A 22,961-nucleotide genomic window follows, 5' to 3' on the forward strand; every position below is an offset into this window, starting at 1 on the left:
GGTCGCGTCACGCGTCGCTAGCCATTAGGCCCCATGCTCCACGCCGCCTCTCTGCCAGCCCGCGCGGCCTGGGCCCGGGGGTCCTGCTCCTGACTGGCGTCGGAGCGCCACATCCCAGTGCCCGTGTCGTTCACCTTCATCTCCTCCCATAGGCGTTTTTCATCTCACCTGTCACAAGAAGGGCGGGTACAGGTATTAGCGCGAGCGAGCGCAGTCACGTACCTTGTATAACAGTTTGTGGTTATAACTGTCCCATTTGATCTTTGTTGCTCTTCTCTTACTGTGTGTAACTTACGTATTAACCTGTATTACAGATATATACGTTTAGGAGAAAACATAGCACGTGATGAGGGTTCCCAGGCATCCACTGGGGGTCTTGGACCGTCTCTCCTGCAGATAAGGCGGACTCCTCTAATGTTGTCTTGTTGAGGTTGTCATATGCGTGGAATCCCAGAGTATGTGACCTTTTCAGTCTGGCTTCTTCCACTAAGCATAATGTCTTTGAGACTTATCCAAGTTGCTGTGTTTATCAAGAGCTTGTTTCTTCTTCTTTTTTTTAACGTATATTTATCATTGAGAGACAGAGAGACACAGAGCGTGAGCAGGGGAGGGGCAGAGAGAGGGGGAGACACAGAATCCAAAGCAGGCTCCAGGCTCCAAGCTGTGAGCACAGAGCCCGACGCGGGGCTCGAACTCACAAACCGCGGGATCATGACCTGAGCCGATGTCAGACACTTAACCAACTGAGCCACCCAGGCGCGCCCCGCCTGTTTCTTCTTATATCCATTTGTATTTATTTTATTTTCGGAACCACACTGTGTTTATCCATTCACCTCTTGAAAGACTTTTGGGTTGTTTCCAGTGTTGGGCTATTGTGAGTGGAGTTGGTATAAACATTTCGTGTGCAGGTTTATGTGTAAACGGAAGTTTTTCTTTCTCGAGGGCAAATACCCAGAGTGGGATCGCTGAGTCACGTGGTAAGCGTACGTTTAACTTTATAAGAAACCGCCAGACCGTTTTCCAGAGTGGCTGCTCCATTTTTGCCTTTTCACCAGCGGTGGATGAGAGTTATGGTGGTTCTATATCCTCGAGCACTGTTTTGATTTTCTCCATCTTAATAGATGTATTGTGCTAGCTCATTGTAGGTATAATTTGCAATTTCCTGATGGGTGATGATGTTAAATGCGTCTCTATGTGCTGCTTTGTCATCTGTATTTCATCTTTGGACAAGTGTCTTTTCATGTCTTGTGAGCATTTTTAAATTGGGTTGTTTCTTTTCTGATTGTTGCATTTTGAAAGTTATTTATGTATCCTGGATAGAAGTCTCTTGTCAGATACGTGATTTGCAGGTATTTTCTCCCAGGCCATCACTTGTCTTTTCATTCTTTTGGTACAGTGTCTTTCACAGAACAAAAGTTTTTAATTTTGAGAAAATCTAATTACCGATTTTTTTGTGCGTGTGCTTTTGGTGCCACGCTGCCGAACCCAGGGTCATGTAGGTTTTCTCCTGAATTGTCTTCTAAAAGTTTTCTGGTTTTACATTTAGATCCATGACCAACTTTGAGTTAAGTTTTTTTTTTTTGTTTTTTTTTTTTTTTTTTTTATTTATTTATTTTTGGGACAGAGAGAGACAGAGCATGAACGGGGGAGGGGCAGAGAGAGAGGGAGACACAGAATCGGAAACAGGCTCCAGGCTCCGAGCCATCAGCCCAGAGCCTGACGCGGGGCTCGAACTCACGGACCGCGAGATCGTGACCTGGCTGAAGTCGGACGCTTAACCGACTGCGCCACCCAGGCGCCCCGAGTTAAGTTTTATATAAGCTATGAGGTTTATGTCCATTGTGTGGATGTAGAACAGTGTTCTGCAGTTGTTCCAACATCATTTTTTGAAAAAACTACCCCTTTCTCCGTTAAACTGCCATTGTATTTTTGTCAAAAATCAGTTGGCCGTATTTTGTGAGTCTGTTTCTGGACTCTCTTCTGTTCATTCATCTGTATTATCTATTCATTCACCAACACTGCACTGTCTTTGACAACTGTAACTTTATTAAGTCTGAAAATCAGGTAATGAGATCCTTCCAGCATTCTTCTTTTTTCAAAATTGTTTTAGCTATTTAGTTCCTTTGCATAAAATATTAGCATCAGGAGGTATCTGGGTGGCTCAGTCAGTTGAGTGTCTGACTTCCAATTTTAGCTCAGGTCATGATCTCATCGTTGTGGGATTGAGCCCCACATGGGGCTCTGCACTGACGGCTCGGAGCCTGCTTGGGATTCTCTCTCTCCCTCTCTCTCTGCCCCTCTCTCGCTTGTACGCGTGCACACACTCTCTCTCTCTCTCTCAAAATAAATAAATATATTTTTAAAAAGTTTAAAATGTTAGCATCAGCTTGTCTGTGTCTACAAAAAAAAATCCTGCTGGATTTTGATTGGGATTTTATTAAATAACTATTAAATAATCAGTGTGGGGAGTGCCTGAGTGGCTCAGTTGGTTAAGCATCCGACTTCAGCTCAGGTCATGATCTCGCAGTCCGTGAGTTCAACCCCTGATTCAGGCCCTGTGTTGACAGCTCGGAGCCTGAGCCTGCTTCGATTCTGTATCTCTCTCTCTCTGCCCCTCCCTGCTCACACTGTCTCTCTCCTCTCTTTCACAAATAAACATTAAAAAAAATTTTTTAATAAGTAATCAGTGTGGAAAAGAATTGGTATCATTAGTATATTAAGTCTCACAACCCACAAATGCTGTATGTCTCTCTAGTTAGGTCATCTTTTTTTTTTTTTTTTTTTTTAACATTTATTTATTTTTGAGAGACAGAGACAGAGCTTGAGTGGGGAAGGGGCAGAGAGAGAGGGAGGCACAGAATCTGAAACAGGCTCTAGGCTCTGAGCTGGCAGCACAGAGCCCGACGTGGGGCTCAAACTCATGAACTGTGAGATCATGACCTGAGCCGAAGTTGGGCACTTAACCGACTGAGCCACCCAGGCACCCCTAGTTAGGTCATCTTTGATTTCATTCATAAACATTTGGTAATTTTTACCATGTATATGTTATGTTAGAGTTATACTTAAGTATTTCGTATTTTTGAAAGTATCATAAATTGTATATTTTAGATTTACTTGGTAGAAGTCACTTGTGAAACTATCTGAGCCTAGAGATTTCTGTTCCAGAATATTTTTAACTACAAATTTCAATCCTGTAATAGTTATAGGATTCTTCGGGTCTTCTGTTTCATCTTGGGTGAGTTTTGGCAGTTTATTGTTTTTAAGAAGCTGATCTACTTCATCAGAGTCATTGAGTTTATGTGTATAGTGTTCTCTGTAGTATTCCCTTGCTGTCTTTTTAATGTCTGCAGGGTCTGTGCTGATGTCCCCTCTTTCATTCCTGATATCAGTCACTTATGTCATATTTTTTTTCTTTGTCAGTCTTGTGAGAGTTTCATCTATTTTATTGGTGATGAATTGGCTTTTACCAAGAATTGACTTTTGATTTCATTGATTTTCCATTTTCAATTTCATTGATTTCTGTTCTTGGCTCTAGTATTTCTTTCTCTGTGATTTGAGTTTGTTTTGCTCTTCTTTTTCTAGTTTCTTAAGTTGGAAGCGAAGATGCTGATTTGGAATCTTTCTTTTCTAATATAAAGATAATGTCGTACATGTGTAAGCAGTGCTTTAGCTACGACCCATAATTGGTATGTTAGATTTTCATCTTCAAAATATTTTCAAATTTCCCTTGAGACTTCAGTTTTGACTCATGGATTATTTATTTATTTATTTATTTATTTATTTTAATGTTTATTTTTGAGAGAGAGAGAGAGAGAGAGAGAGAGAGAGAGAGAGCATGAAGAGGGGAGGGGCAGAGAGAGAGGGAGACACAGAATCCGAAGCAGACTTCAGGCTCTGAGCTGTCAGCACAGAGCCCGACATGAGACTCGAACCCACCAACTGCGACATCATGACCTGAGCTGAAGTTGGACTCCTAACTGACTGAGCCACCCAGGCACCCTGACTCATGGATTATTTAATGAAAGTGTGTTAATTTTTAAATGTTTACCTATTTTTCTGTTACCTTATTGTCGTTGTTTTTTTGTTTTTAATTTAATTACATTATTGTTCAAGAATATACTTTCTATGCAGTGCCTAGGTGACTCAGTCAGTTAAGCATCTGACTCTTGGTTTCGGCTCAGGTCATGATCTCATGGTTCGTGAGTTCCAGCCTTACATCGGTCTCCATGCTGACCATGTGAAGCCTGCTTGGGATTCTCTCTCTCAAAATAAATAAACTTTAAAATATATAAATATACTTTTTATAATGCCCATTCTTTAAAATTTAAGGTTTGTTTTAGTGACCCAGAATGTGATCTCTCTTGCCAAACGTTCTAGGTACACTTGAAAAAAATATATATTTTGCTTTTGTTGGGTGGACTGTTCCGTAATTGCCAATTAAATCCTGTTGGTTAGTGACATTTATTTCTTCTAGCTTTTCTTACTCATTTTCTGTCTACTAGTTCTACCTATTATTGATAGCGTTAAAAGCCCCAGCTGTTAATTGCAGATTATGTCTTAGCATATTTTGAAGTTATGCTGTTAGGCACAGGCACATTTAGGATTCGTATGTTTCCTTGATGAAATGACCCTTTCTTTTTTCATTATATAAGGTCCCTCTTTATCCCTGGTAATTTTTTTGCTCTGAAGTCTATTTTGCTATTAATGTTGTCACTCCAGAGATTATTCCATCAGTGTTTACACACTATGTGTTTTTCTATCCTTTTACTTTTTTTTAATCCTTTTATTTTTTTGAAGATTTTATTTTTAAGTAATCTCTACATCCAACATGGGGCTTGAACTCATAACTCCAAGATCAAGAGTCACACGTTCCACTGACTGAGCCAGCTAGGTGCCCCTATCCTTTTATTTTATTTTTTTAAAGTTATTTAAATTCTAGTTAATATACACGGTAATGTCAGTTTCAAGTATACAGTGTAGTGATTCAGTACTTCCATACATCATCCAGTGCTCAAACTGGGTCATTTTTTTAACATCCATTCTGGCAGTCTCTGTCTTTTAATTGATATGTTTAGAGCATTTATACTTACTGTAACTGTTAATTTGTTAGATTAAAATGTCTGCCATTTTATTGTTTTTGTTGCCTCTGTTTTTCATTCCTTTGTTTTTTGTTTTTTTTTTTTCCTATCTGCCATTTTATTGTTTTTGTTGCCTCTGTTTTTCATTCCTTTGTTTTTTGTTTTTTTTTTTTCCTATCCTTCCATGGTCTGTTTGAATGTTTTTAATATTCCATTTCATTTCTTTATGGTGGTTGTTACCATATCTCTTTATATAGTTGTATCTAGTGGTTGCTATAAAATGCATACTTACCTGCTTAGAATCAATATTTCACCACTTCACTTGGAATCCAGAAAGTTTCCTACCCCTCAATGCTAGAGCTGTTTTATACATTAATCTAGATGCATTGGAAACCACCTCCGACAGTGGTAAGATTTGTTGCTCTCAGTTCTCAAACATGCTTTAAAGCAGTCAAGACAATAACCCATTTAACTCAGACATTTGGCACTTCTGTGGCTCTCCCTCGATTTCCTGACTTTTCCCAGGTTTCCTTCCGGTATCATTTCCCTTCTGCCTAAAAAGCTACTCTTAGCTGTTCTTTCAGAACAGGTCTACTTTGCTTTTCCTCCATCTGAGAATGTCTTCGTTTCTGCTTCATTCTGAAGGATATTTCAACTGGATACAGGTTCTGGGTTGACAGTTGTCCTTTGGCTCCTTGAAAATGTTGTGACATTCCCTCCAGGTTCCATGCTTCCTGGTGAGAAATCCATGGTCACTCGAATCCATATTTCCCTGTAGGTAACACATTGCTTTTCTCTGGATGCTTTCCAGATTTTTTCTTTGTCTTTAGTTTTCAGCAGATAGATTTGCTGTGTCTGGGTATGGATATCTTTAGGTTTCTACTGTTTGGGGTTTGTTCATCTTCTTGTATCTGTTTGGTTATGTCTCCTACCAAAATTGGGATGTTTGCAGCCATTATGTTCTCAAATATGTTTGCCCAGTGACATGAATATCAGACCTTTAGTCAGTGTCCCAAGGGCCCCTGAGGTGCTGTTTCTTTTATCCCATCTTTTTTTTTTCTCTTTGTTGTTTAGATTGGATGCTTCCTTCTGATCTGTCTTCAAGTTCACTGACCCTTTTCTGTTTTATCTCCATCCTTTTGTTGAGCCCATCCAGCAAGTTTTGTATTTCAGTTACTGCATCTTTTAGTTCTAAAATTTCCATTTGATTCTTCTTCCTATAGTTTGCTTCTTTACTGAGACTTTCTATTTTAACATTTGTTGCAAGGGTGTTTGTAATTTTTACATAACTGTTTAAAGTCTTTTGTCAGATAATTCCAACATTTGCATCAGCATTGGCATCTGTTGATTGTATTTTCCGTGTGAGTTAAATTTTCTTGGCTCTTTGTATGCTGAGTATTTTTAGATTGTATCTTGGACCTTTTTGAATGTTACATTATAAGATTCTAGGTCTTATTTAGATTATACAGAAAATGTCCGTATTTGTGTTCGAGCTGACAGTTGGCCTGGTTAGGTTCAGGCCACAAGTTGCAGCCCCCAATTTGTGGGCCGTAAGTATCAGTTCAGTTTTCAAAGCCTTCCTGCCATTTGCTATTTGAGTTTGTTCGGAGTATGCACTGCCTGGTGGTCTGTCTGGGACTGGGTGGTTTGTTTCTCAGAGTCTTTGGCATGCTAATTAGGATCGTAGCTACTCCTGCCCATTTCTAGAGTGCTCTGGAGACACAAATAACTTCATGGGTTTGCTTTCCTGGACTCCTCACTCTCTGCTCTCTTTCTGGTATTTGTCAGCTGTTTAGGACTTCCCTTTTGGGTTCTGTGACCAACTGGGGGCTCTAGATCCCCACTCTGGCCTGCCTGCCTGCAGTGGGCCTGAATCCTGGGTTTGCCCCACCCTCTGGGAGCAACAGCTAGGTTGCCTGGGGCCTGGAGGTGAGAGAACAGACAAGGGGGGAATCGGGGGATTTCCATATGCCCTCTAAGCAGCAGGAGTTCCCCTTCTGGCCCTGAAGCCAGAGCTACAGGCTTCCGCCAGCTCAGTCAGCGTCCCCAGGGCTCACTTCCGCTTCCAGGTTTCCTCTGCACTTTCCCACGGGGCCTGGGTGCCGCGCTTTCAGCGGCTCTTCCCAGATCCACCCACTGTGCCTTTCAGTCTTCGATGATTGCCCATGAACCCTGCCCACGTGTCGTCCTTGTAGCCAGTGGCAGGGAAGGGCATACAAGCCGACCCCATGTTACCCGCAGCCTGCTTGTGTTCACTTTGGAGATGATCATGACTGATCAGACCAGTCCCATCACGCGGCTCACTAGGGTGTGCCCCTTTCCAGCTGCCACAGGCAGTGCAGAAATGAGCCAGCTTGTCCGTCCTCAGATGTGTGTTTGGGGCAGCATCCTTACCTGGGCGGGGTTCCTGGAGCGGTGGGTCCTCCGGTGTGGGATTGTTGACGGTGCTTCCCCAAAAGATTCTCCCAGTGGACTGCGCATAAACATATTTGCCTTTTTACTTTTTAAGTCTTGGAGCAAGACAGTGGCCTCAGTAACCACATGCCCCTCCTGCCTTTGTCTGAATTGTTTATTGAGCCCAGAACATGGTCCATCTGGCACTAGAGTGTGCTGGCCTATGAAAGCAGATCCGGGGGAACAGCCTATAAATAGGTTATATGAAAACACTGGCAGTTCGATGGGTGTCCTGACCACAGTGCACCCAGCATGTGGCTGTGCCTGAAGGACCCTGTTCTTCCGTACACGGGGCAGCACGAGGCAGGTGCAGGTGTCCCAGATGTGCTGGAACACCGTCTTCCTGAGTCTGATTGCAGAGCCGGCTGCTGAGTCCACACCGGCGTCCAGTTTCCGGTGACCTGGGTGTAACGGTATACTTGAGCAGCTCAGCAGACATCCCTTCTGCACCCACCCATCCTGGTTGCCGCCTGCAGGGCTGAGATGAGCCTTGGGCCTGCACAGTTCTTCTCCCCTTCCTGAGCCCGCCTTCCCAGCATTGGTGACCTCACCTGTTCAGTTCCAGAGGGCTGTGTAGTCCCTACTCCCCACGCGGGGGGACGGCCCTCCACATCTAGGGGCAGTCACAGTTGGGAGCATGGGGGGTGCCCAGAGCCCATCCCACCAGCGAGGGCCTACGTTTGCACGTACCTGCTGAGGACCTTCTGCCCCCAGGCACTGTCTTCGTGCTGGACCCAGCAGTGAGTGGCCTGACGCACCCCCTCACCAGAGTGGGGACAGAGGTGGACAGGCAGAGCTGACGAGAGGCGGAGGAGGAAGAGGTGGCCGCTGTGTGCAGTGGGGACAGTGAGAGGCCAGCGTGACCAGAGTATAGTGAACAGTGAGGTGACAGAACCAGACGTTGCAGGGCCTTCTGTCCTGTTTTGTGCCTTTCCCGGGTTGTCGTTTCCTTGGTGCCTCGGTTTTCCACCTCCTTCAGAGGCGAAGGGCTCTCATGTTTGCCTGTGGTGCTTTCCAGATGCTTGAGTTAAAGGCTGGACAGATTTTCCTCCTTCTCTGTAGAAATAGGCAACTGGGGCCTTCCAGCACGTGGGTGTGGCTGGCACCTCCGAGGAGCGGCCCTCGTGGCCCCAAGGCCTGTGCATCTGCAGCCCTTGTTCTTGGCTGTGGGTGTGGACGTGGTGATGTGGGGTGGTGGTCATAGCTGTGGCCCCAGTGCCTCCGCCAGCCATTGTGTGGCCTCTGTTCTGTATCTAAAATGGGCCTGAGAAGAGGTGTTCCAGCAGCCTGGCTCCCTCAGGACAGCCTCAGGGTTTGCCTGCTGGCCTGTTGTGACTTTCTAATCACTATCTCAGATGCTTCCTGGTCTGCTCGTGAGCTACAGGGTTGCCCGAAGCATAACTCCGCCATGCAGACTGTTGGAGTGCACGGGGAAGGGCTCAGCCGTTACGCCTCTGACTTTATCTGGTGCTGTGGATCCGTGGTCATCGGACCTCAGGGCAGCCCTGGGGAGCAGCGAGGTGTCAGGGCCCGGGAAGCTCCATCTTTAGGAAGTAGCGGATATGGGGCAGGTGGCCTCCTCAGGCCCCACTTGGAGAAACAGAGATCTCTAGAAAAGCAAGTGTGGCCTGCCTGGAGGAAGGCCAGCCTAGTGGTTGCGCAGGCACTGGTAGGGTCCTCGCTCAGCTGTGGCCTGAGGCCTAGAGGGCAGAGCCCACGGGTCGGCCTCTGTGACCCTGGCACAGAGGCTGGAGGGAGGCCGGGATGGGGAGAAGGGCATCGAGAACTGGGTGGCGGGAGGGTATGAAGCTGGTGAGTGGGGGCCTCCCTTCACGCCCGCCTCGCCGCCCCCCAGGTCAGTGCCAATGGCAACGTGCTGCGCAGCGAGATTGTGGGCTCCATCAAGATGCGGGTCTTCCTCTCAGGCATGCCCGAGCTGCGCCTGGGCCTCAACGACAAGGTTCTCTTCGACAACACGGGCCGTGAGTACCCCCCGCCACCCCCCCTGCATCCTTGTGGCCAGAGCGGGCCTGTGCTGAGCTCACAGCTGAGCTGAGGGAATACCCAGCTGCATGGGCCAACGCGTGTCCCTCAAGTACTTGCTTTAGAAAGATGTTCAGGTGGTTTAAAAGGCAACCGTGAAAACTAGTAAATCCATAACTGGACGTAGAAAACATAGAAGAGCAGAGATCCCAAAGTCAAGTCCCCTCGTCACCCTATGGGCCAGAGGGCACGGGCGAGGACCTCAGACGTCGAGTGTGGGAAGGGTCACGCAGGTCCACGACCCTGCCCTACGCCATCTTGAAGGGAGCTGCGGGCTCAAGGTCAGGCCTTGCCTTGTTCTCTCCTGTCCTGTGCCAGCTCCTGCCCCCACCTGGAGTGCTGGGTCTGGGCTGTTTGAAGGCTACACACAGTGGCTCTGGCTCTTGCCACGCGGCCTGCATGTAGCACCCCCTGCGGTGGGGCGGGGGCCAGAGTGATCTCAGGCACCCAGCGTGCCGAGGCTCTGTGTTGACAAATGGGACACCTGGCTCCTGGCCCACCACAGGCCCCCCGGCCGTGGGAGCGGTGGCAGGGGCGGCCACACCGTCACAGCAGGAGTGAGGCCCCCTCGGGTGTCAGCCCATCAGGGCAGCTCCTGTCCCTGGCTGGGCCCCACCTGCACAGCTCCTCTGCGGGATGGAAAACCAAGACAGGAACCCAGAACACAAGGGATGACGATGCGGCCGGGGCACACCGGGAGCCTTGAGCCGTCGCCCCGCGTCTCCAGCCGGGTCTGTTATACATTCAGCAGACTCGCCCTGGGCAGGAGCGCCGGCTAAGCCACGGACTGGCTGCTGGGGGCCAGAGTGAGCCAGGCCACCCAGCCCTGCCCTCAGCCTGAGCCCGGGGCCAGGATGTGACGGGGCTTCCGAGGGGCTGTGGGGGGACGGGGGAGGTCGTCCAGGAAACCGGGCCCCTTGGCATTCGTGACCCAGACGCTCTCGCGGATTTGAGGGGCAGCTCTGCTCTGCCAGGGGCGAGCCCCCGGGATTGGCAGTGTTGCCGAGGGAATGACCCGGAGGGGCTAGGGTCTGTCCCGCCCTCACCCCGCCTCCCCGCAGGTGGCAAGAGCAAGTCCGTGGAGCTGGAGGATGTGAAGTTCCACCAGTGTGTGCGACTCTCACGCTTCGAGAACGACCGCACCATCTCCTTCATCCCCCCAGATGGCGAGTTCGAGCTCATGTCCTACCGCCTCAACACCCACGTGCGTGCGCCCGCCCGCCCCCGGAGCAGGCTTTCCTCCAGGGTGGCCGCGGGAGGCTCCAGACAGGCTCCCGCCCCCTCCCTGCTGGGTGGGAATGGTCCCTGTCCCCGAGCTGACACCCAGGGCACGAACAGCCCCCTACGGGCTGCCCGGCTCTGCGGAGCCGGTGTTTGACAACTCGGGGCTCTGCACCGTTTGAGGGACCGGAGCCCTTTGGCCCTACTGCCCCCACTGCAGGCAGCCCTGGTGACGTGTTCTGCATTTTCAGAGGCCCCTCTGTCTGCGTGTCCATCTGGCCTGGCTGGGACTCGTCCGGCAGCCCCGGGCGGTGGCTTGCTGGGCTCACGCCTGGCAGATGGTCCCTTGCCTCGGGCCTCAGTGTCCCTCTGTGGGAAAGGTGTGAGTGCCACGTTCGCTTTCCCCAACAGGTCAAGCCCTTGATATGGATCGAGTCCGTGATCGAAAAGCATTCCCACAGCCGCATCGAGTACATGATCAAGGTGCGTGCACACCCGGCACACAGCGCCAACCTGGGGACAAGGGCAGTGAGAGAGGGGGCTGTGGATAGCCTCGCCGGCTCAGGGCTGGCTATCCAGGCCTAACCAGGCCTAACCAGGGCAGGGACACCGTGGGGCTCTGCGACCCCTGTCCGGGGAGATCAGGCGTGTGGCTGAGGCCCTTGCTGCCTCACTGACCCAGAGGGGAGAATGGGGAGCCCTGAAGGCCAAGGGGACTGGAGGCTATAGGGAGGGTCTCAGGGGGCAGGAGGGTACGAGCTGAGCCTGGAGAACCGGGGTCAACTTGGTGGGGGGCCCCGGGCCAGGCCAGGGGGGTGGGGCCCTTGCCGGGGCAGGCCGGGTCGGGGCCGGGCCTTCTCACCTGTGCCTTCCGCAACCTTGGCTGCATCGGCCTCGTCTCCAGGCCAAGAGCCAGTTCAAGCGGCGGTCAACGGCCAACAACGTGGAGATCCACATCCCCGTGCCCAACGACGCCGACTCCCCCAAGTTCAAGACGACAGTGGGGAGTGTGAAGTGGGTCCCCGAGAACAGTGAGATCGTGTGGTCCATCAAGTCCTTCCCGGTAAGCGCCCTTCTCAGTGGGGTGCCCCTCGACTTCCTCCCACGCCCCGCCTGCCTCCTGTGCCCATCCCAGCACGCAGCAGCCTCAAAGCGGGGCACGGGGCCAGGATCCCCGTGGACGAAGAGCCAAGGGGCGGGCCAAGCGAGGAGGGAAAGCCGGAGCCGGCACGGGCAGCTTGTCCGAACGGCCCGTCTCCAGCATCAGGGCAGCACCCCTGCCTCTCTGCCTCCCTCCTGCCCTCCTTCTGGCACTCCGGGTCAGAACTCCGCTTCCCTTGAGGGGAACAGACTGCCTCGAGGCCTGAGCAGCGTGGGTTTCGGGACTCCAGCACCAGCTCCGGGAAAATAGAGCACTTCGTGCTGGCGTAGATGCCTGGCTTGTGGTCAGGGTTTTGAGCACTTGAGTCTGGGTTTGCAGCAGTGGCAGCCGGAGAGCCGGGAAGGGGGGTGTGCCCCCCCGTGCTGTGCCGATTACGGCCCGTTGCCGTTCTCTCATCATGAACAAGACGAGACTCCTTTCCTTAAGTCTGGGGGCCATTTGCATTTCTTTCTCTGGAAATTACGGCAGCTGTCCCCTTCATTTTTCTGTCAGGTTTGGTCATTTTCTTCGTTTCCGAGAGCTCTTTTTATATGGGCAAGATTAAGCAAAGCATTTTCCTTGGTACGAGTTGCAAGAGGTTTTCCCTAGTTTGATGTTATCTTTTGGCTTTGTTTCTGGTGGTTTTTGCTGTGTGACCTGTTTTCTTTTTTGAAAAAATTTTTATTTATTTAGTTTGTGAGAGACAGTGAGGGGGGCACAGAGAGGGAGAGAGAATCCCAAGCAGGCTGTGCAGTCAGCACGGAGCCCACGGGGGGGCTCAGTCCCACGAACCGTGAGATCATGACCTGAGCCAAAACCAAGAAAATGAAGCCGCTGTGTGACTTTTTCAAAATTGCTTCTTTGCTTTATGACTGTTGTTTAACGTAGTCAGATTTCTCAGCCCTTTCTTTTTATGGTGTCTGGACTGTAAGTCATACTTTGAAAGGCCTCACCTTTCCCAGATATAAAGGAATTCACCCATATTTGCTTCTAGAACCTGTATAGTGGCATTTTTGTTAACCTTGGCTTTTAGGTCCTTTCAGAGCTAGGTCTGGTAAATGGGGTGAGGTACAGGTCCAGTTTTGTCCAGTTTTCTAACATCATTTACTAAAAAATCTTACCTTCCCCCCAGTGGTTTTGAAATGCCATGTGTATCAAATACCAAATTTTCATATGGCATAAGATCTCTTTCTGAATGTCCTGGTGTCTACCTGTCCATGGAGCGAGGCCACGTTTTAACTCAGGGCTTTAGTCTATATTTTAACATCTGATCAGGCCAGGCCCACCTCCCCCCCCCAACCCCCTATATCCATCTCTTGTCTGTTCACTGGTGATTCTTGCTTGTTTGGTTTTCCTTAATGAATTTTGGAATCTGTTTGTTTGTACTAAATACGAAAGTCAGAACACCTCTCTGAGGCTTTGTCCTTTATGAGGACTTTGTCCTTTGTCCTTTTATGAGACTGACCTTTGTGTCAGTCTCGCCTTTGTGCTTTTGGGGATGTTTGAATGTTTACCTTATATACTTCACATAGCCTTTCCCTAGGTGTAAAAAAGTGCATTTGTTGAAATACAACATGCAGAAAAGTACACAAATGCAATGTGAATGAGTCAATGAACTTCCTCGGGGGAAACATCCACGTGTCTGGAACTAGATAAAGGCCACAGAACATCCCCTGCCCTCAGGAGCCTCCAGGGCTCACGACCAGTGGGCACATTTCTCATAAAGATGATTTAAAAAAAAAATTTTTTTTTTATGTTTGTTTATTTTTAAGAGAGACAGAGCGCAAGAGGGGGAGGGGCAGAGAGAGAGGGAGACACAGAACCCGAAGCAGGCTCCAGGCTCCAAGCTGTCAGTACAGAGCCCGATGCGGGGCTCGAACTCACAAACCGTGAGATCATGACCTGAGCTGAAGTCACATGCTTCACCGACTGAGCCACCCAGGCGCCCCTCTTGTGAGGATGATTTTTAAGTCAGTGTGTCGGTGAGTGGGGTCTTCTCTTCCATTGTGTCTTCCAGCAGGTGGCTGATGTTTGTATGGGAGTTTTACGCCCTAGTTCCCTCCTGTATTTTTGGTTTATGGTAGTTTTTCTTTCAGTTCCTGTGCATCTTCAGATACTCCTTCGTATCATTTATAACCAGATACGGTTTTCCCTTCTCCGCTGTTGTTGGGCATTTGATGGCTCTGGCGTCTCCTTGCTGTGGCTGCTGTCTCCAGGGCCCGTAAGTGGAGGTGGAGAGTGACCTCTGGTCTTGGCCCCAGCTGGAGGCGCTGGGCGTCGTCCCCCCAAGTCTGACACCACGTGGGGCCGTGGACTCGATCCAGCCCTTACTTTCCTGTGTTTTCGGCACAAACGGGTAACAAATTCATCCAGGTGCCCCTTTGGTGTCTCAGTTCAGATCTGTTAACGGGTGGATCTCGAAACATGGCTGCATTCCGGTAAGCTCCACCTGATCGAGGCTTGTTTCCTTTTTAAAGCACCGTTGAACTGCGTTAACACTGTGCATAACCTTTGCACGCTGATGTTCATAACCGAGGCTGACTTTTTTGGGGGCGCTCTCTGTTCTGCCTGTTTCGTAATTACCCCGTGCCCCATTTCCATGCCGCAGGGCAGTTTGAGGAGCCTGGATGTCGTCTGGTCTTGAGGTTGATAGAATCTGGCTGTGTGACCTTCCAGATCTCGACTACTTTCTCTCTCCTGTGGAAATTGGGCCATTCAGAGTTTCCATTTCTGTTACAGGCTGTTTGGGTAAATTGTTTCCCTTCAAAAAGTCAGCCAACCTAAGCAGGTTTTTAAGTTGTCTGCCAAGTTGGAGAAAGTGGTCTTTGTCTTTTTCTTTTTCTTTTTTTTTTCCCATTATGATGGTTACTTCTACCTTGTTATTTTTTATTTTGTCTATTTGGGCCTTCTGTCTTCCTTGATAAAGCTACCTGGTGGCTTCTCTCTCTTTTTTTTTTTTTTCTTCCAGATTTGCTTTTTAATTTTGTTGTAATATTTTCCAGTCTTTTATAAGTCTTCGGTTTAAATTTCTTCATCCTTTCCTTGTTCTAAGTTTTCTTTCTTTTTTTAAAAAAAATTTTAATGTTTACTAACTTCTAGAGAGAGAGAGAGAGACAGAGCATGAGCAGGGAGGAGCAGAGAGAGAGAGGGAGGCACAGAATCGGAAGCAGGCTCCAGGCTCTGACCTGTCAGCACAGAGCCTGACGTGGGGCTCAAACCCACCAACCGTGAGATCATGACCTGAGCCGAAGTTGGATGCGTAAGCAACTGAGCCACCCAGGCTCCATCCTTGTTCTGAGTTTTCAAGTTGGATAGCTTCATTTGATGATTTTGTTTTAAAATTTATATCGCCACAAGTATTTAAGCCGTAAATATTCCTACGAGCCCTGCCTTAGCCATATAGCGCTTAGATTCTGACATGTTCTATTTCATGTGATCATCTGGAAATTCTGTACCCAAGCAGAGTGGGTTGTTCTTTTTAAATTTCCTCGGGGAAGGGCCTTCTGTTTTCTTTTCTCCTCACTACAGATTTGGAGCACTGAGGCCAGACAGTGCTATTCTTGTCGTTTCCGTTTCTGGGATTTCTTGAAGTGTTTGTTGTATGCGAATGGAAGGTCAGAGTTTGCAGATCCCCTGCGTGCGCTTGGGAGGAAGGCAGGGCTTCTGCTGGCGGGGAGAGAGCCCACGAGGTCTGCGTGACGCCGAGGTAGCGTCTGCCCGTCAGCTCGGCCTTCCTCTGGCTCCCTCTGCGCCTCGTGTGGCGCCCGCTTCACAAGCTGCTGCCGCGTGAGTTGGTGGCCTGGATACTCGCAGCTGCGGTGTCTTCCCTGTGGACCGCGGGACCGCGGCCTCCGGGACCATGGCCTGTCCTCCCTTGCACCTGTGACTCCTGCCCTGCGTTCTCCCCTGCCGTTTGTCTGCCTCTGGCTGGTGAGCCTTCGCCGGGTCTTCCTGCGGGTGTGGCCTTTCTCTGCTTTTGCGGCACAGAGTTGTGTTTTGGCCTGTGAGCCGGCCTATAGGTCTCTCTCGCTCTCGGGGGACTCGCACCCGCTGACATCGGCGTGACGGACACGGGGCGGGCGAGCCGACGCGCCGCTGCCCCTCGGCCTGTCCTCGTGCTTTCGTTTCCCCTTTTGTCTTTATAAGGCTCAGATTTGGGGTCCGTTACTGTTTCATACACAGGCTGATGATGAAGCGGCTTTAGTTCCTCGGCTGCCTGCTTTGTCTGCGGCTGGGACCGCATTATTCTCCCCTCATTGTCCCAGAGTCTTTACTCAGCACATGTCACTGGCTCAGGCAGAGTCCCTGCTGTGGCCCTGGCCCTGGCGGTGGTGAACACACTGGCCGCTGGCTCCGCCCCGAGGAGGGGAGCATGAGGGGAGCACGACCGCAGGCCGGGAGCCGGGGCTCCGCTCCGCTCCGCTCTGCCCTGCCCGAGAAGCTCCAGGACCGCCCCTGCCTGCTCCGGCCAGAAGCAGCCCCGCTCAGCAGCCGCTCCTGCCAGAGCCGCGGGGGTCACCTGGTGTCCTGGGCGTGATGAGGGCCGCGCTCTCTTTGCTCCCTACTCCTCTAGGCGCGACACCCCGGGCGCTTGGATGGCCGGGCTGAGATGCCTCACTCACGTCCGGGCCTGGGCTTCCTGTCGTTCAGGGGCCACCTCTGGGAGCAGGACCCGAGTCCAACCCATCAGTCAGCCCCCAGCCTCCATCTTTCACTTTTGTCATCTCCCTGTGTTCACCATGCCTCACCTTGACCTTCCCCCTCTGCTTCCACGTGCCGCCCAGACATGGGGCAGGTGGGGCTGTTCCCTCGGGCTCTGGCCTCAGCAGGTGGTCCACACCTCGTGCCTCCTTTCCCTGCCTGAGGCCTGTAAGTCTAGTCATCCTTGAAGCAACTAGTCTTCATTCCCTGAGAGTCTGTGCCACTCTCTTGATCCTAAGAATTCGGCGATTTTCTGCAGCATGCCTGCGATCGGGCCGGCTCAGCTGGCAGGACGGTCCGAGAGGCCTGGGCTAAGTGTAAGTGTGTCTGAGGAGCCGAGACTCTGGGAGACCGCGGCCACGCAGGAAGGGGCTCCGTGGCCGGGCCAGCAGCTGGGCGCCCTGCAGGGGCAGCTGTTGGCTGAGCTGGGCCGGGGCCTTGGCCTGACCGTCTCTCCCTCGTCTGCTCCCCCAGGGTGGCAAGGAGTACCTGATGCGGGCCCACTTTGGCCTTCCGAGCGTGGAGGCGGAGGACAAGGAGGGCAAGCCCCCGATCAGCGTCAAGTTTGAGATCCCCTACTTCACTACCTCTGGCATCCAGGTACACGCGGCCAGGGCCGCAGGGCCCCAGAGCACACGTGGACGGGCCCAGGCCTCCATCCCAGCTCGGGTTGCTGCAGCCAGCGTGGACAACGGTGCTGGTCTGCCTTCCCAGGGCGCCGACGTGCTGCCCCGGCTCTGCCGCCCTCCTCGGGCAGCCTGGTCCCGCCCCTGTCCGCACAGACCTCACCCTGCACTTCAGCCCCGAGATTAGAGAGTCGTTCCGCCCCCGGAACTAGAGTTGGAGCCTCCGGTGTTCACGCGCCTGCCACCACAGGGCCTGTTTTCCAAATCCGCGAGGGGAGGTGAACTCTGGGCCTCCTCTCCAGGAGTCTGCCGGAGGGCCGCGTGGGAGAGGGCACAGCCTGGCTCGCTCCCGCACCTTCTGGCAGTGACCGCTCCCTCCCGCGGTGTCCACACGCTCCGGACCCCCCCCCCCCCCCCCACACCTCTGCCTGTGCTTGCCTGCTCCTCCTCACAGCCTCCCCTCCCCTCCCTGGCCCCGAGGGAGTGACGGGGTGGGGGCGGGGGGCAGCACGCACGTACTCAGGCCCCGCTGCCCGTGCCCTAGGTGCGCTACCTGAAGATCATTGAGAAGAGCGGCTACCAGGCTCTGCCGTGGGTCCGGTACATCACTCAGAACGGAGGTGCGTGCAGCCCGCCACGGGCGGTGCAGACAGGCTCCCTGGTGGAGCAGCCCCGGGGTTGTGGTGGGGGAGGGGGGCGGCCCCGCCTCCAGGTGGGGAGCAGAAAACCAACGCCTCCTTCCCTGCTTCTAGATTACCAGCTCCGGACCCAGTGACGGGCCCCACGGCCGGCGCTGGCGCTCCAGGTGGAAGCACCCGGAGGGAGCACCTGCCGAGCCTGCGGGATGGAGGAGGGGTGCCCCCCTGGCTGCCGGCCACCCTCCCGGCTCCTCTGGGCTCCTCCCGGGCCCCACCTCCTCCGGGCACACCTGCTCTGCCGTTGCCACTCTCGTCCCTGAGGTCCCTTCTCCCAGAAGAGGCTCATCTTCGAGAAGTCTTGTCGCTCTGCCCCCTGAGTCAGTTTGAGGGGAAGGAAATGAAATCTTTCCCTCCAGAGATCAAATGCAGCCTTCTGTGCTGTTTAGCTCCCAGGCGCCAGAAAGATTGGGAAATGCCCGCCAGACTGCTGGCCGCACGCGGCATGTGGCCGGGCCGGCAGGGCCGCTGTTTTATTGCCGTTCTGCTGAACGTTGTAGGTTTATAAGTGTCCCCAGAGTTTGTCTTGTTCGTCCATCGTTGTTTACGTGAACCTCACCGTGTGCACCCCCCGCCCCTTGTCCTGAAGCGCTCTTGGGCAGCACTTAGCGCGGGCGGGCTCGCCCCCCTCCTCAGCAGCGCCAGTACCGGGTGGCGCTCCCACGTCCGGCCGGAACCTGGCACTCGGGTCTGTGGCTGCAGCTTCTGACTGCTCCTCGGGGCCTCCCGGCCTAGACCCCCGGCTTCAGCGGAGGTGCCTTCCCAGGGTGAGCCGTGCCGTGCAAGGCCATCACCCAGCCACATCAGTGTTTGTCCCCCGGGGGACCGCCGGCCCCATAGGGCGGGGGGCACGGGCCATCCCCGTCTGTGCTGGGTCACCCACCGCACCACCACCCTGTCTGTGTCCGTGTCACGATTACATTAAATTCCATTACTTAAACACACTGCCTGCCTTCCCTCAGGTGCAGCGTGCTGCGGACTCCTGGGTGGCCAGGGGCAGGGGCAGGACTCACATCGAGGTCCTCTCTGAGCTCACTAGAAATGCACATTCACAGACCCCCCCCCCCCCAACCCCCACCCCCCCACCGACCTGCTGAGGCAGAGTCTCTGGGATCGAGGCCCAGGAGACCTCTCAACAGTTTCCATCTGTGGTTCATATGTGCGCTGGAGTTTGAAAACTGATGCCCCTCAGAGGGGATTGTGGTGGGCACATGGGCAGGAAGTGCCCTGTCTTCCACGGCAGGCACCTGCATCTCCCCCTGCTGCCCTGCTGGGCCTTGCCCGGCTCACCCCCTGTTGCCTGCAAGGGCTGTGCACCCCTATCCCTCCCCCAGATCGCCCAGCTCCCCCTTCGAGGGCTGGTGGGCATCAGCCCCATGGAATCCTGCCCTTCCAGCCGCGTTGAGTAAAGGACGCTGCCTGGGGCTCAGGCCAGAGCCCTTAGAAGCGCCCTTGATGCCTTGCCCCTCGCTGCCCACACCCACATCCGCAGCAAGCCCTGATGGCCTCCTTCCAGAAGACCCTGGGTCCAAAGCATTTTCCATCACTGCCCTCACCGGAGGCCAAGCCACAGCCTCTCGAGCCCCTGGGGGTCACAGGTCATCTGCAGGGTAGAGTGGGGCCTCTTCCCAACAATGCTTGGGACAAGGTTATGTGCAAGCCCTCCCACTGTGAGCGTGTGCCTGTGTAATACTAGGTATAGTATATGTAGGAGAAAGATGGCAAGTGCTGGGCTAAGCATGCATCTTGAGTCAGGAAAAGAACAAGAAAATACGCCTAAGAACACAGGAAGAAGGAAATAATAGGGGAATAGAAAGCAAACATTCGATAAAAAGCAGAACCACAAGTTGGTTATTTTAATAGATGAATGGAATTCAGAAGCTGCTGGGAAATTTGATCAAGATGAAAAGAAGGCCCAACTCGCTATCCCTCGAAAGACTTCAAACGTGGAGAGAGAGCTTTTCAAACATGGAGAGATTAGAGCAGGAGAGGTGCCTCCTGAGGCAGGCAGGCCGCCTTCTGCTGCCCAGGCCATGTGCCTGCAGGGGCTTCGGCCTCCTGGAGGAGGGGCTCTCCTGTCTAAGTCACACAAAAACCCCATGGAGGGGAGGATGCTGTGAGCAGCTTGGTGCCAGCACACTTGAAAATGTCAGCTAGCTTGGATAAGTTCCTAGAGGGTAAAAAACTGACTCAAAAAGAGGGGGAAAGTCTGAATAGTCCTATAAGCTAGCAAGGAAACAGAACTAGTCAGAACTCTGGACCCAGATGGCATTCTTGGAAAAGTCCTACCAAACACTCAAGGGGAGAGAAAAGGGAATTTAAGAAACTCAGAAGAAAAATAAACATTTCTTGACTCGTTTTATGAGACCAGCATTTCCTCAAAACAATATGAAACAGGAAAATTCTAGACTAGCCTCACTGGTGACCATAGATGTGAAAATCCTAAATAAAATTGAGGGAGGGGGGTGTCTGGGTGGCTCAGTCAGTTAAGCATCCGACTTTTCATACCAGCTCCGGTCATGATCCCAGGGTTGCGGATCAAGCCCTATAACCCACGCTGAGCACAGAGCCTGCTAGAGGTTCTCCCTCTCCTTTTGCCCCCCCCCCCCCACTTGCCCATGCACACACGTACACCCACATGCAAGCACGTTCTCAAAAAATCGGAGGGGAAGTGGTGACGTATAAAAAGGATGTAACCTTGTGTCTAAGGTTGAATCTTAGGTATGCAAAATTTAATGCTGGAAAACGCGTTGCTCCGATCCACTGCCTTAAAAAGAGTGAGGGAGTTGGGGCGCCTGGGTGGCACATCTTCTGATGTCAGCTCGGGTCTTGATCCCAGAGTTGATGAGTTCGAGCCCTGCATTGGAGCACCCAGCGTGGAGCCGAGTTAAGAAAAATTTATTTAAGTCAGGGAGGAAAACATATGATCACTTCAACAGGTATGGGCAAAGGGTTTAATAAAATTAAGCATTCATTCATGATCAGAAAGAATAACCCTTAAGCCAACTACAAACTATTGACAATAGTACCCAAAATGAAGTGCCTGGGATTAAATGAAACAAAAAACACACAAGGCCCCTAGGGGAACCTTATGGAGGTGTTCAGGGAAGGCCTAATGGAAAGAGAGGTGCTCCATGGGCATTGAATGGACGTCTCAGTACCAAGGATGCCAATATTCCCTCTGGTAGGCAGAAAATGCCCTCCCCCCGGCCCCCCCGCAGGATGCGCACAATCCAACCCCCAGAACTTCTAAATCTGTTAAATTGCATGGCAAGGGGGATTCAGATCGCAGATGGGATTAAGGTTGCTGATCAGCTGACCATAATGGGGAGGTTACCCTGAACGACCTGGTGGGTCCAATGTAATCACAACGGTCCTTAACAGTGGAAGAAGGGGACAGAAGAGGGAGAAGCAGAAAGTGGTGGTGTGTGAGGGACCCGGTGTGTAGATGAAGGGTCATCAGCCAGGGATGCGGGCTGGGATCAGCCAAGGATGTGGGCTGGATGCAGGCTCCAGAAGCTGGGAGAGGGTGGGACGAATTCTCGACGGAGTCCCCAGCAGGAGCACAGCCCTGCCGACACCTTGGCTTTATTTAGCCCGGTGAGACCATCTCAGGCTCTGGACCCTAGGACTTGTTCATAAATCTGTGTTGTTTTATGTTTGTGATAATTTGTTACAGCAGCACTGGGAGACCAATAGACTCTTGAAAACTATTTATAGGTTAAATACATTCACAATCAAAATCCCAGTCAGGTGCGTGTGGAACTTGACAAGCGGGTTGTAAAATTTCCATGGAAGGTCAAAGAGCCAAGAATAATAAGGAATCTTGAAAGAGAATAAAATAGGATGGCCTGTTTGGGCATCAAGAGCTACTTCATTAAGAGTAATTAAGACGCAAAATAGGGTCGGTTAAGGTCATGATCATGGGATCCAGCCTCTCGTTGGGCTCTGAGCTGATAGTGTGGGGCCTCTCCATCCCTCCCCCCGCTCATGCTCTGTCTTTCTCAGAATAAACCTTAAAAAAAAAAGACACAAAATAACACCTACAGAGTAAGTGCTTTAGAATGAAGTTCAGAAACAAGCTCAGCTGAACTATATTCTTCAGGGATCCTTCCACCGCAAGGGGCAGATCTAGAGAAGGAGAAGACGAAGTCAAAGTGGGTCTACCTCGGGGGACAGAGAGGCAATCACAGGGGCTCTGGGACGCTGGCCACACTCCATTTCTTGAGCGGGCGGTGGTGACGTGGGTGTTTGCTCCATAATTTTGTTAAACCGCATGTTTGTGTTTTACGTGCTTTACAGTATGATGTTATAATCCCCCCAAATTTAACGCATGAAACATCAGATGACTTTAATGTCAGTTAACAATTCCAGACAATCAAAAAAAGATGGAAAGCCCCCACGTCATTCTTTTAGGCAGCCAGCACTTGAATGCCAAAACCAAGTTCAGGATGGGAGAAAAGAAACCGGGGCCGAAACTTACGCACCACAAAGCAAAAGCACTCGACAAAATGTCAGCAACCAGGATAGAGCAGCGGGCGGTAGCATCATATGCAGTGACTAGGCAGGGTCTACTCCAGGGACAAGGATGGCTTCCACAGAGGGCCGCGCAACCCGTGCAACTTGTCCCATCACCAAACCATATCCATTTGTTCCAAGAAAGAAATGTTAAGACACGGCCGACATCCCTAACGGAAACGAGCTCAGAAGTAAAAGGGAGAAGCTTCCCCACTCCAAATGATCCCATTTCCGGCCAAGCATCAGAAAGGAGGCTTTTGCAGACAAGCAGGAAGGGCCAGGAACGGGGACCCCAAAGTCCCCCGGATTTCACAGGTGCAACTGGGAGATGCTGAAACTCACTTAGGGGCTCGTGAAAGTCATAATGTCCTTGCTGTCCTGCCACGCTGGCCCGAGTTCCATCACAGGCCCCTGGACAGAGACGTGTTCGAGAAGGCGCCCACTCACGACCAGCTGCCCTGTTAGAGCGAACAGCGGGACACAA

General features: G+C 51.6%; 1 protein-coding gene across 1 annotated transcript in view; it reads left to right on the forward strand.

The window, feature by feature from the left end:
* The window catches only part of AP1M1 (adaptor related protein complex 1 subunit mu 1), a 29,662-nt gene extending 10,759 nt beyond the window's left edge, over window positions 1-18,903 (forward strand). Inside the window, exons 6-12 of the mRNA XM_042928785.1 lie at window positions 9,388-9,514; window positions 10,637-10,779; window positions 11,208-11,279; window positions 11,701-11,859; window positions 17,113-17,238; window positions 17,809-17,884; window positions 18,017-18,903. Of these exons, the coding sequence (XP_042784719.1) occupies window positions 9,388-9,514; window positions 10,637-10,779; window positions 11,208-11,279; window positions 11,701-11,859; window positions 17,113-17,238; window positions 17,809-17,884; window positions 18,017-18,039 (726 nt within the window). The 3' untranslated portion in view covers window positions 18,040-18,903. The remainder of the gene's footprint in view (window positions 1-9,387; window positions 9,515-10,636; window positions 10,780-11,207; window positions 11,280-11,700; window positions 11,860-17,112; window positions 17,239-17,808; window positions 17,885-18,016) is intronic.
* Window positions 18,904-22,961: the final 4,058 nt, after the last annotated feature.

The sequence above is a fragment of the Panthera leo genome, chromosome A2 (assembly GCF_018350215.1).
Source record: "Panthera leo isolate Ple1 chromosome A2, P.leo_Ple1_pat1.1, whole genome shotgun sequence".
NCBI lineage: Eukaryota > Metazoa > Chordata > Mammalia > Carnivora > Felidae > Panthera > Panthera leo.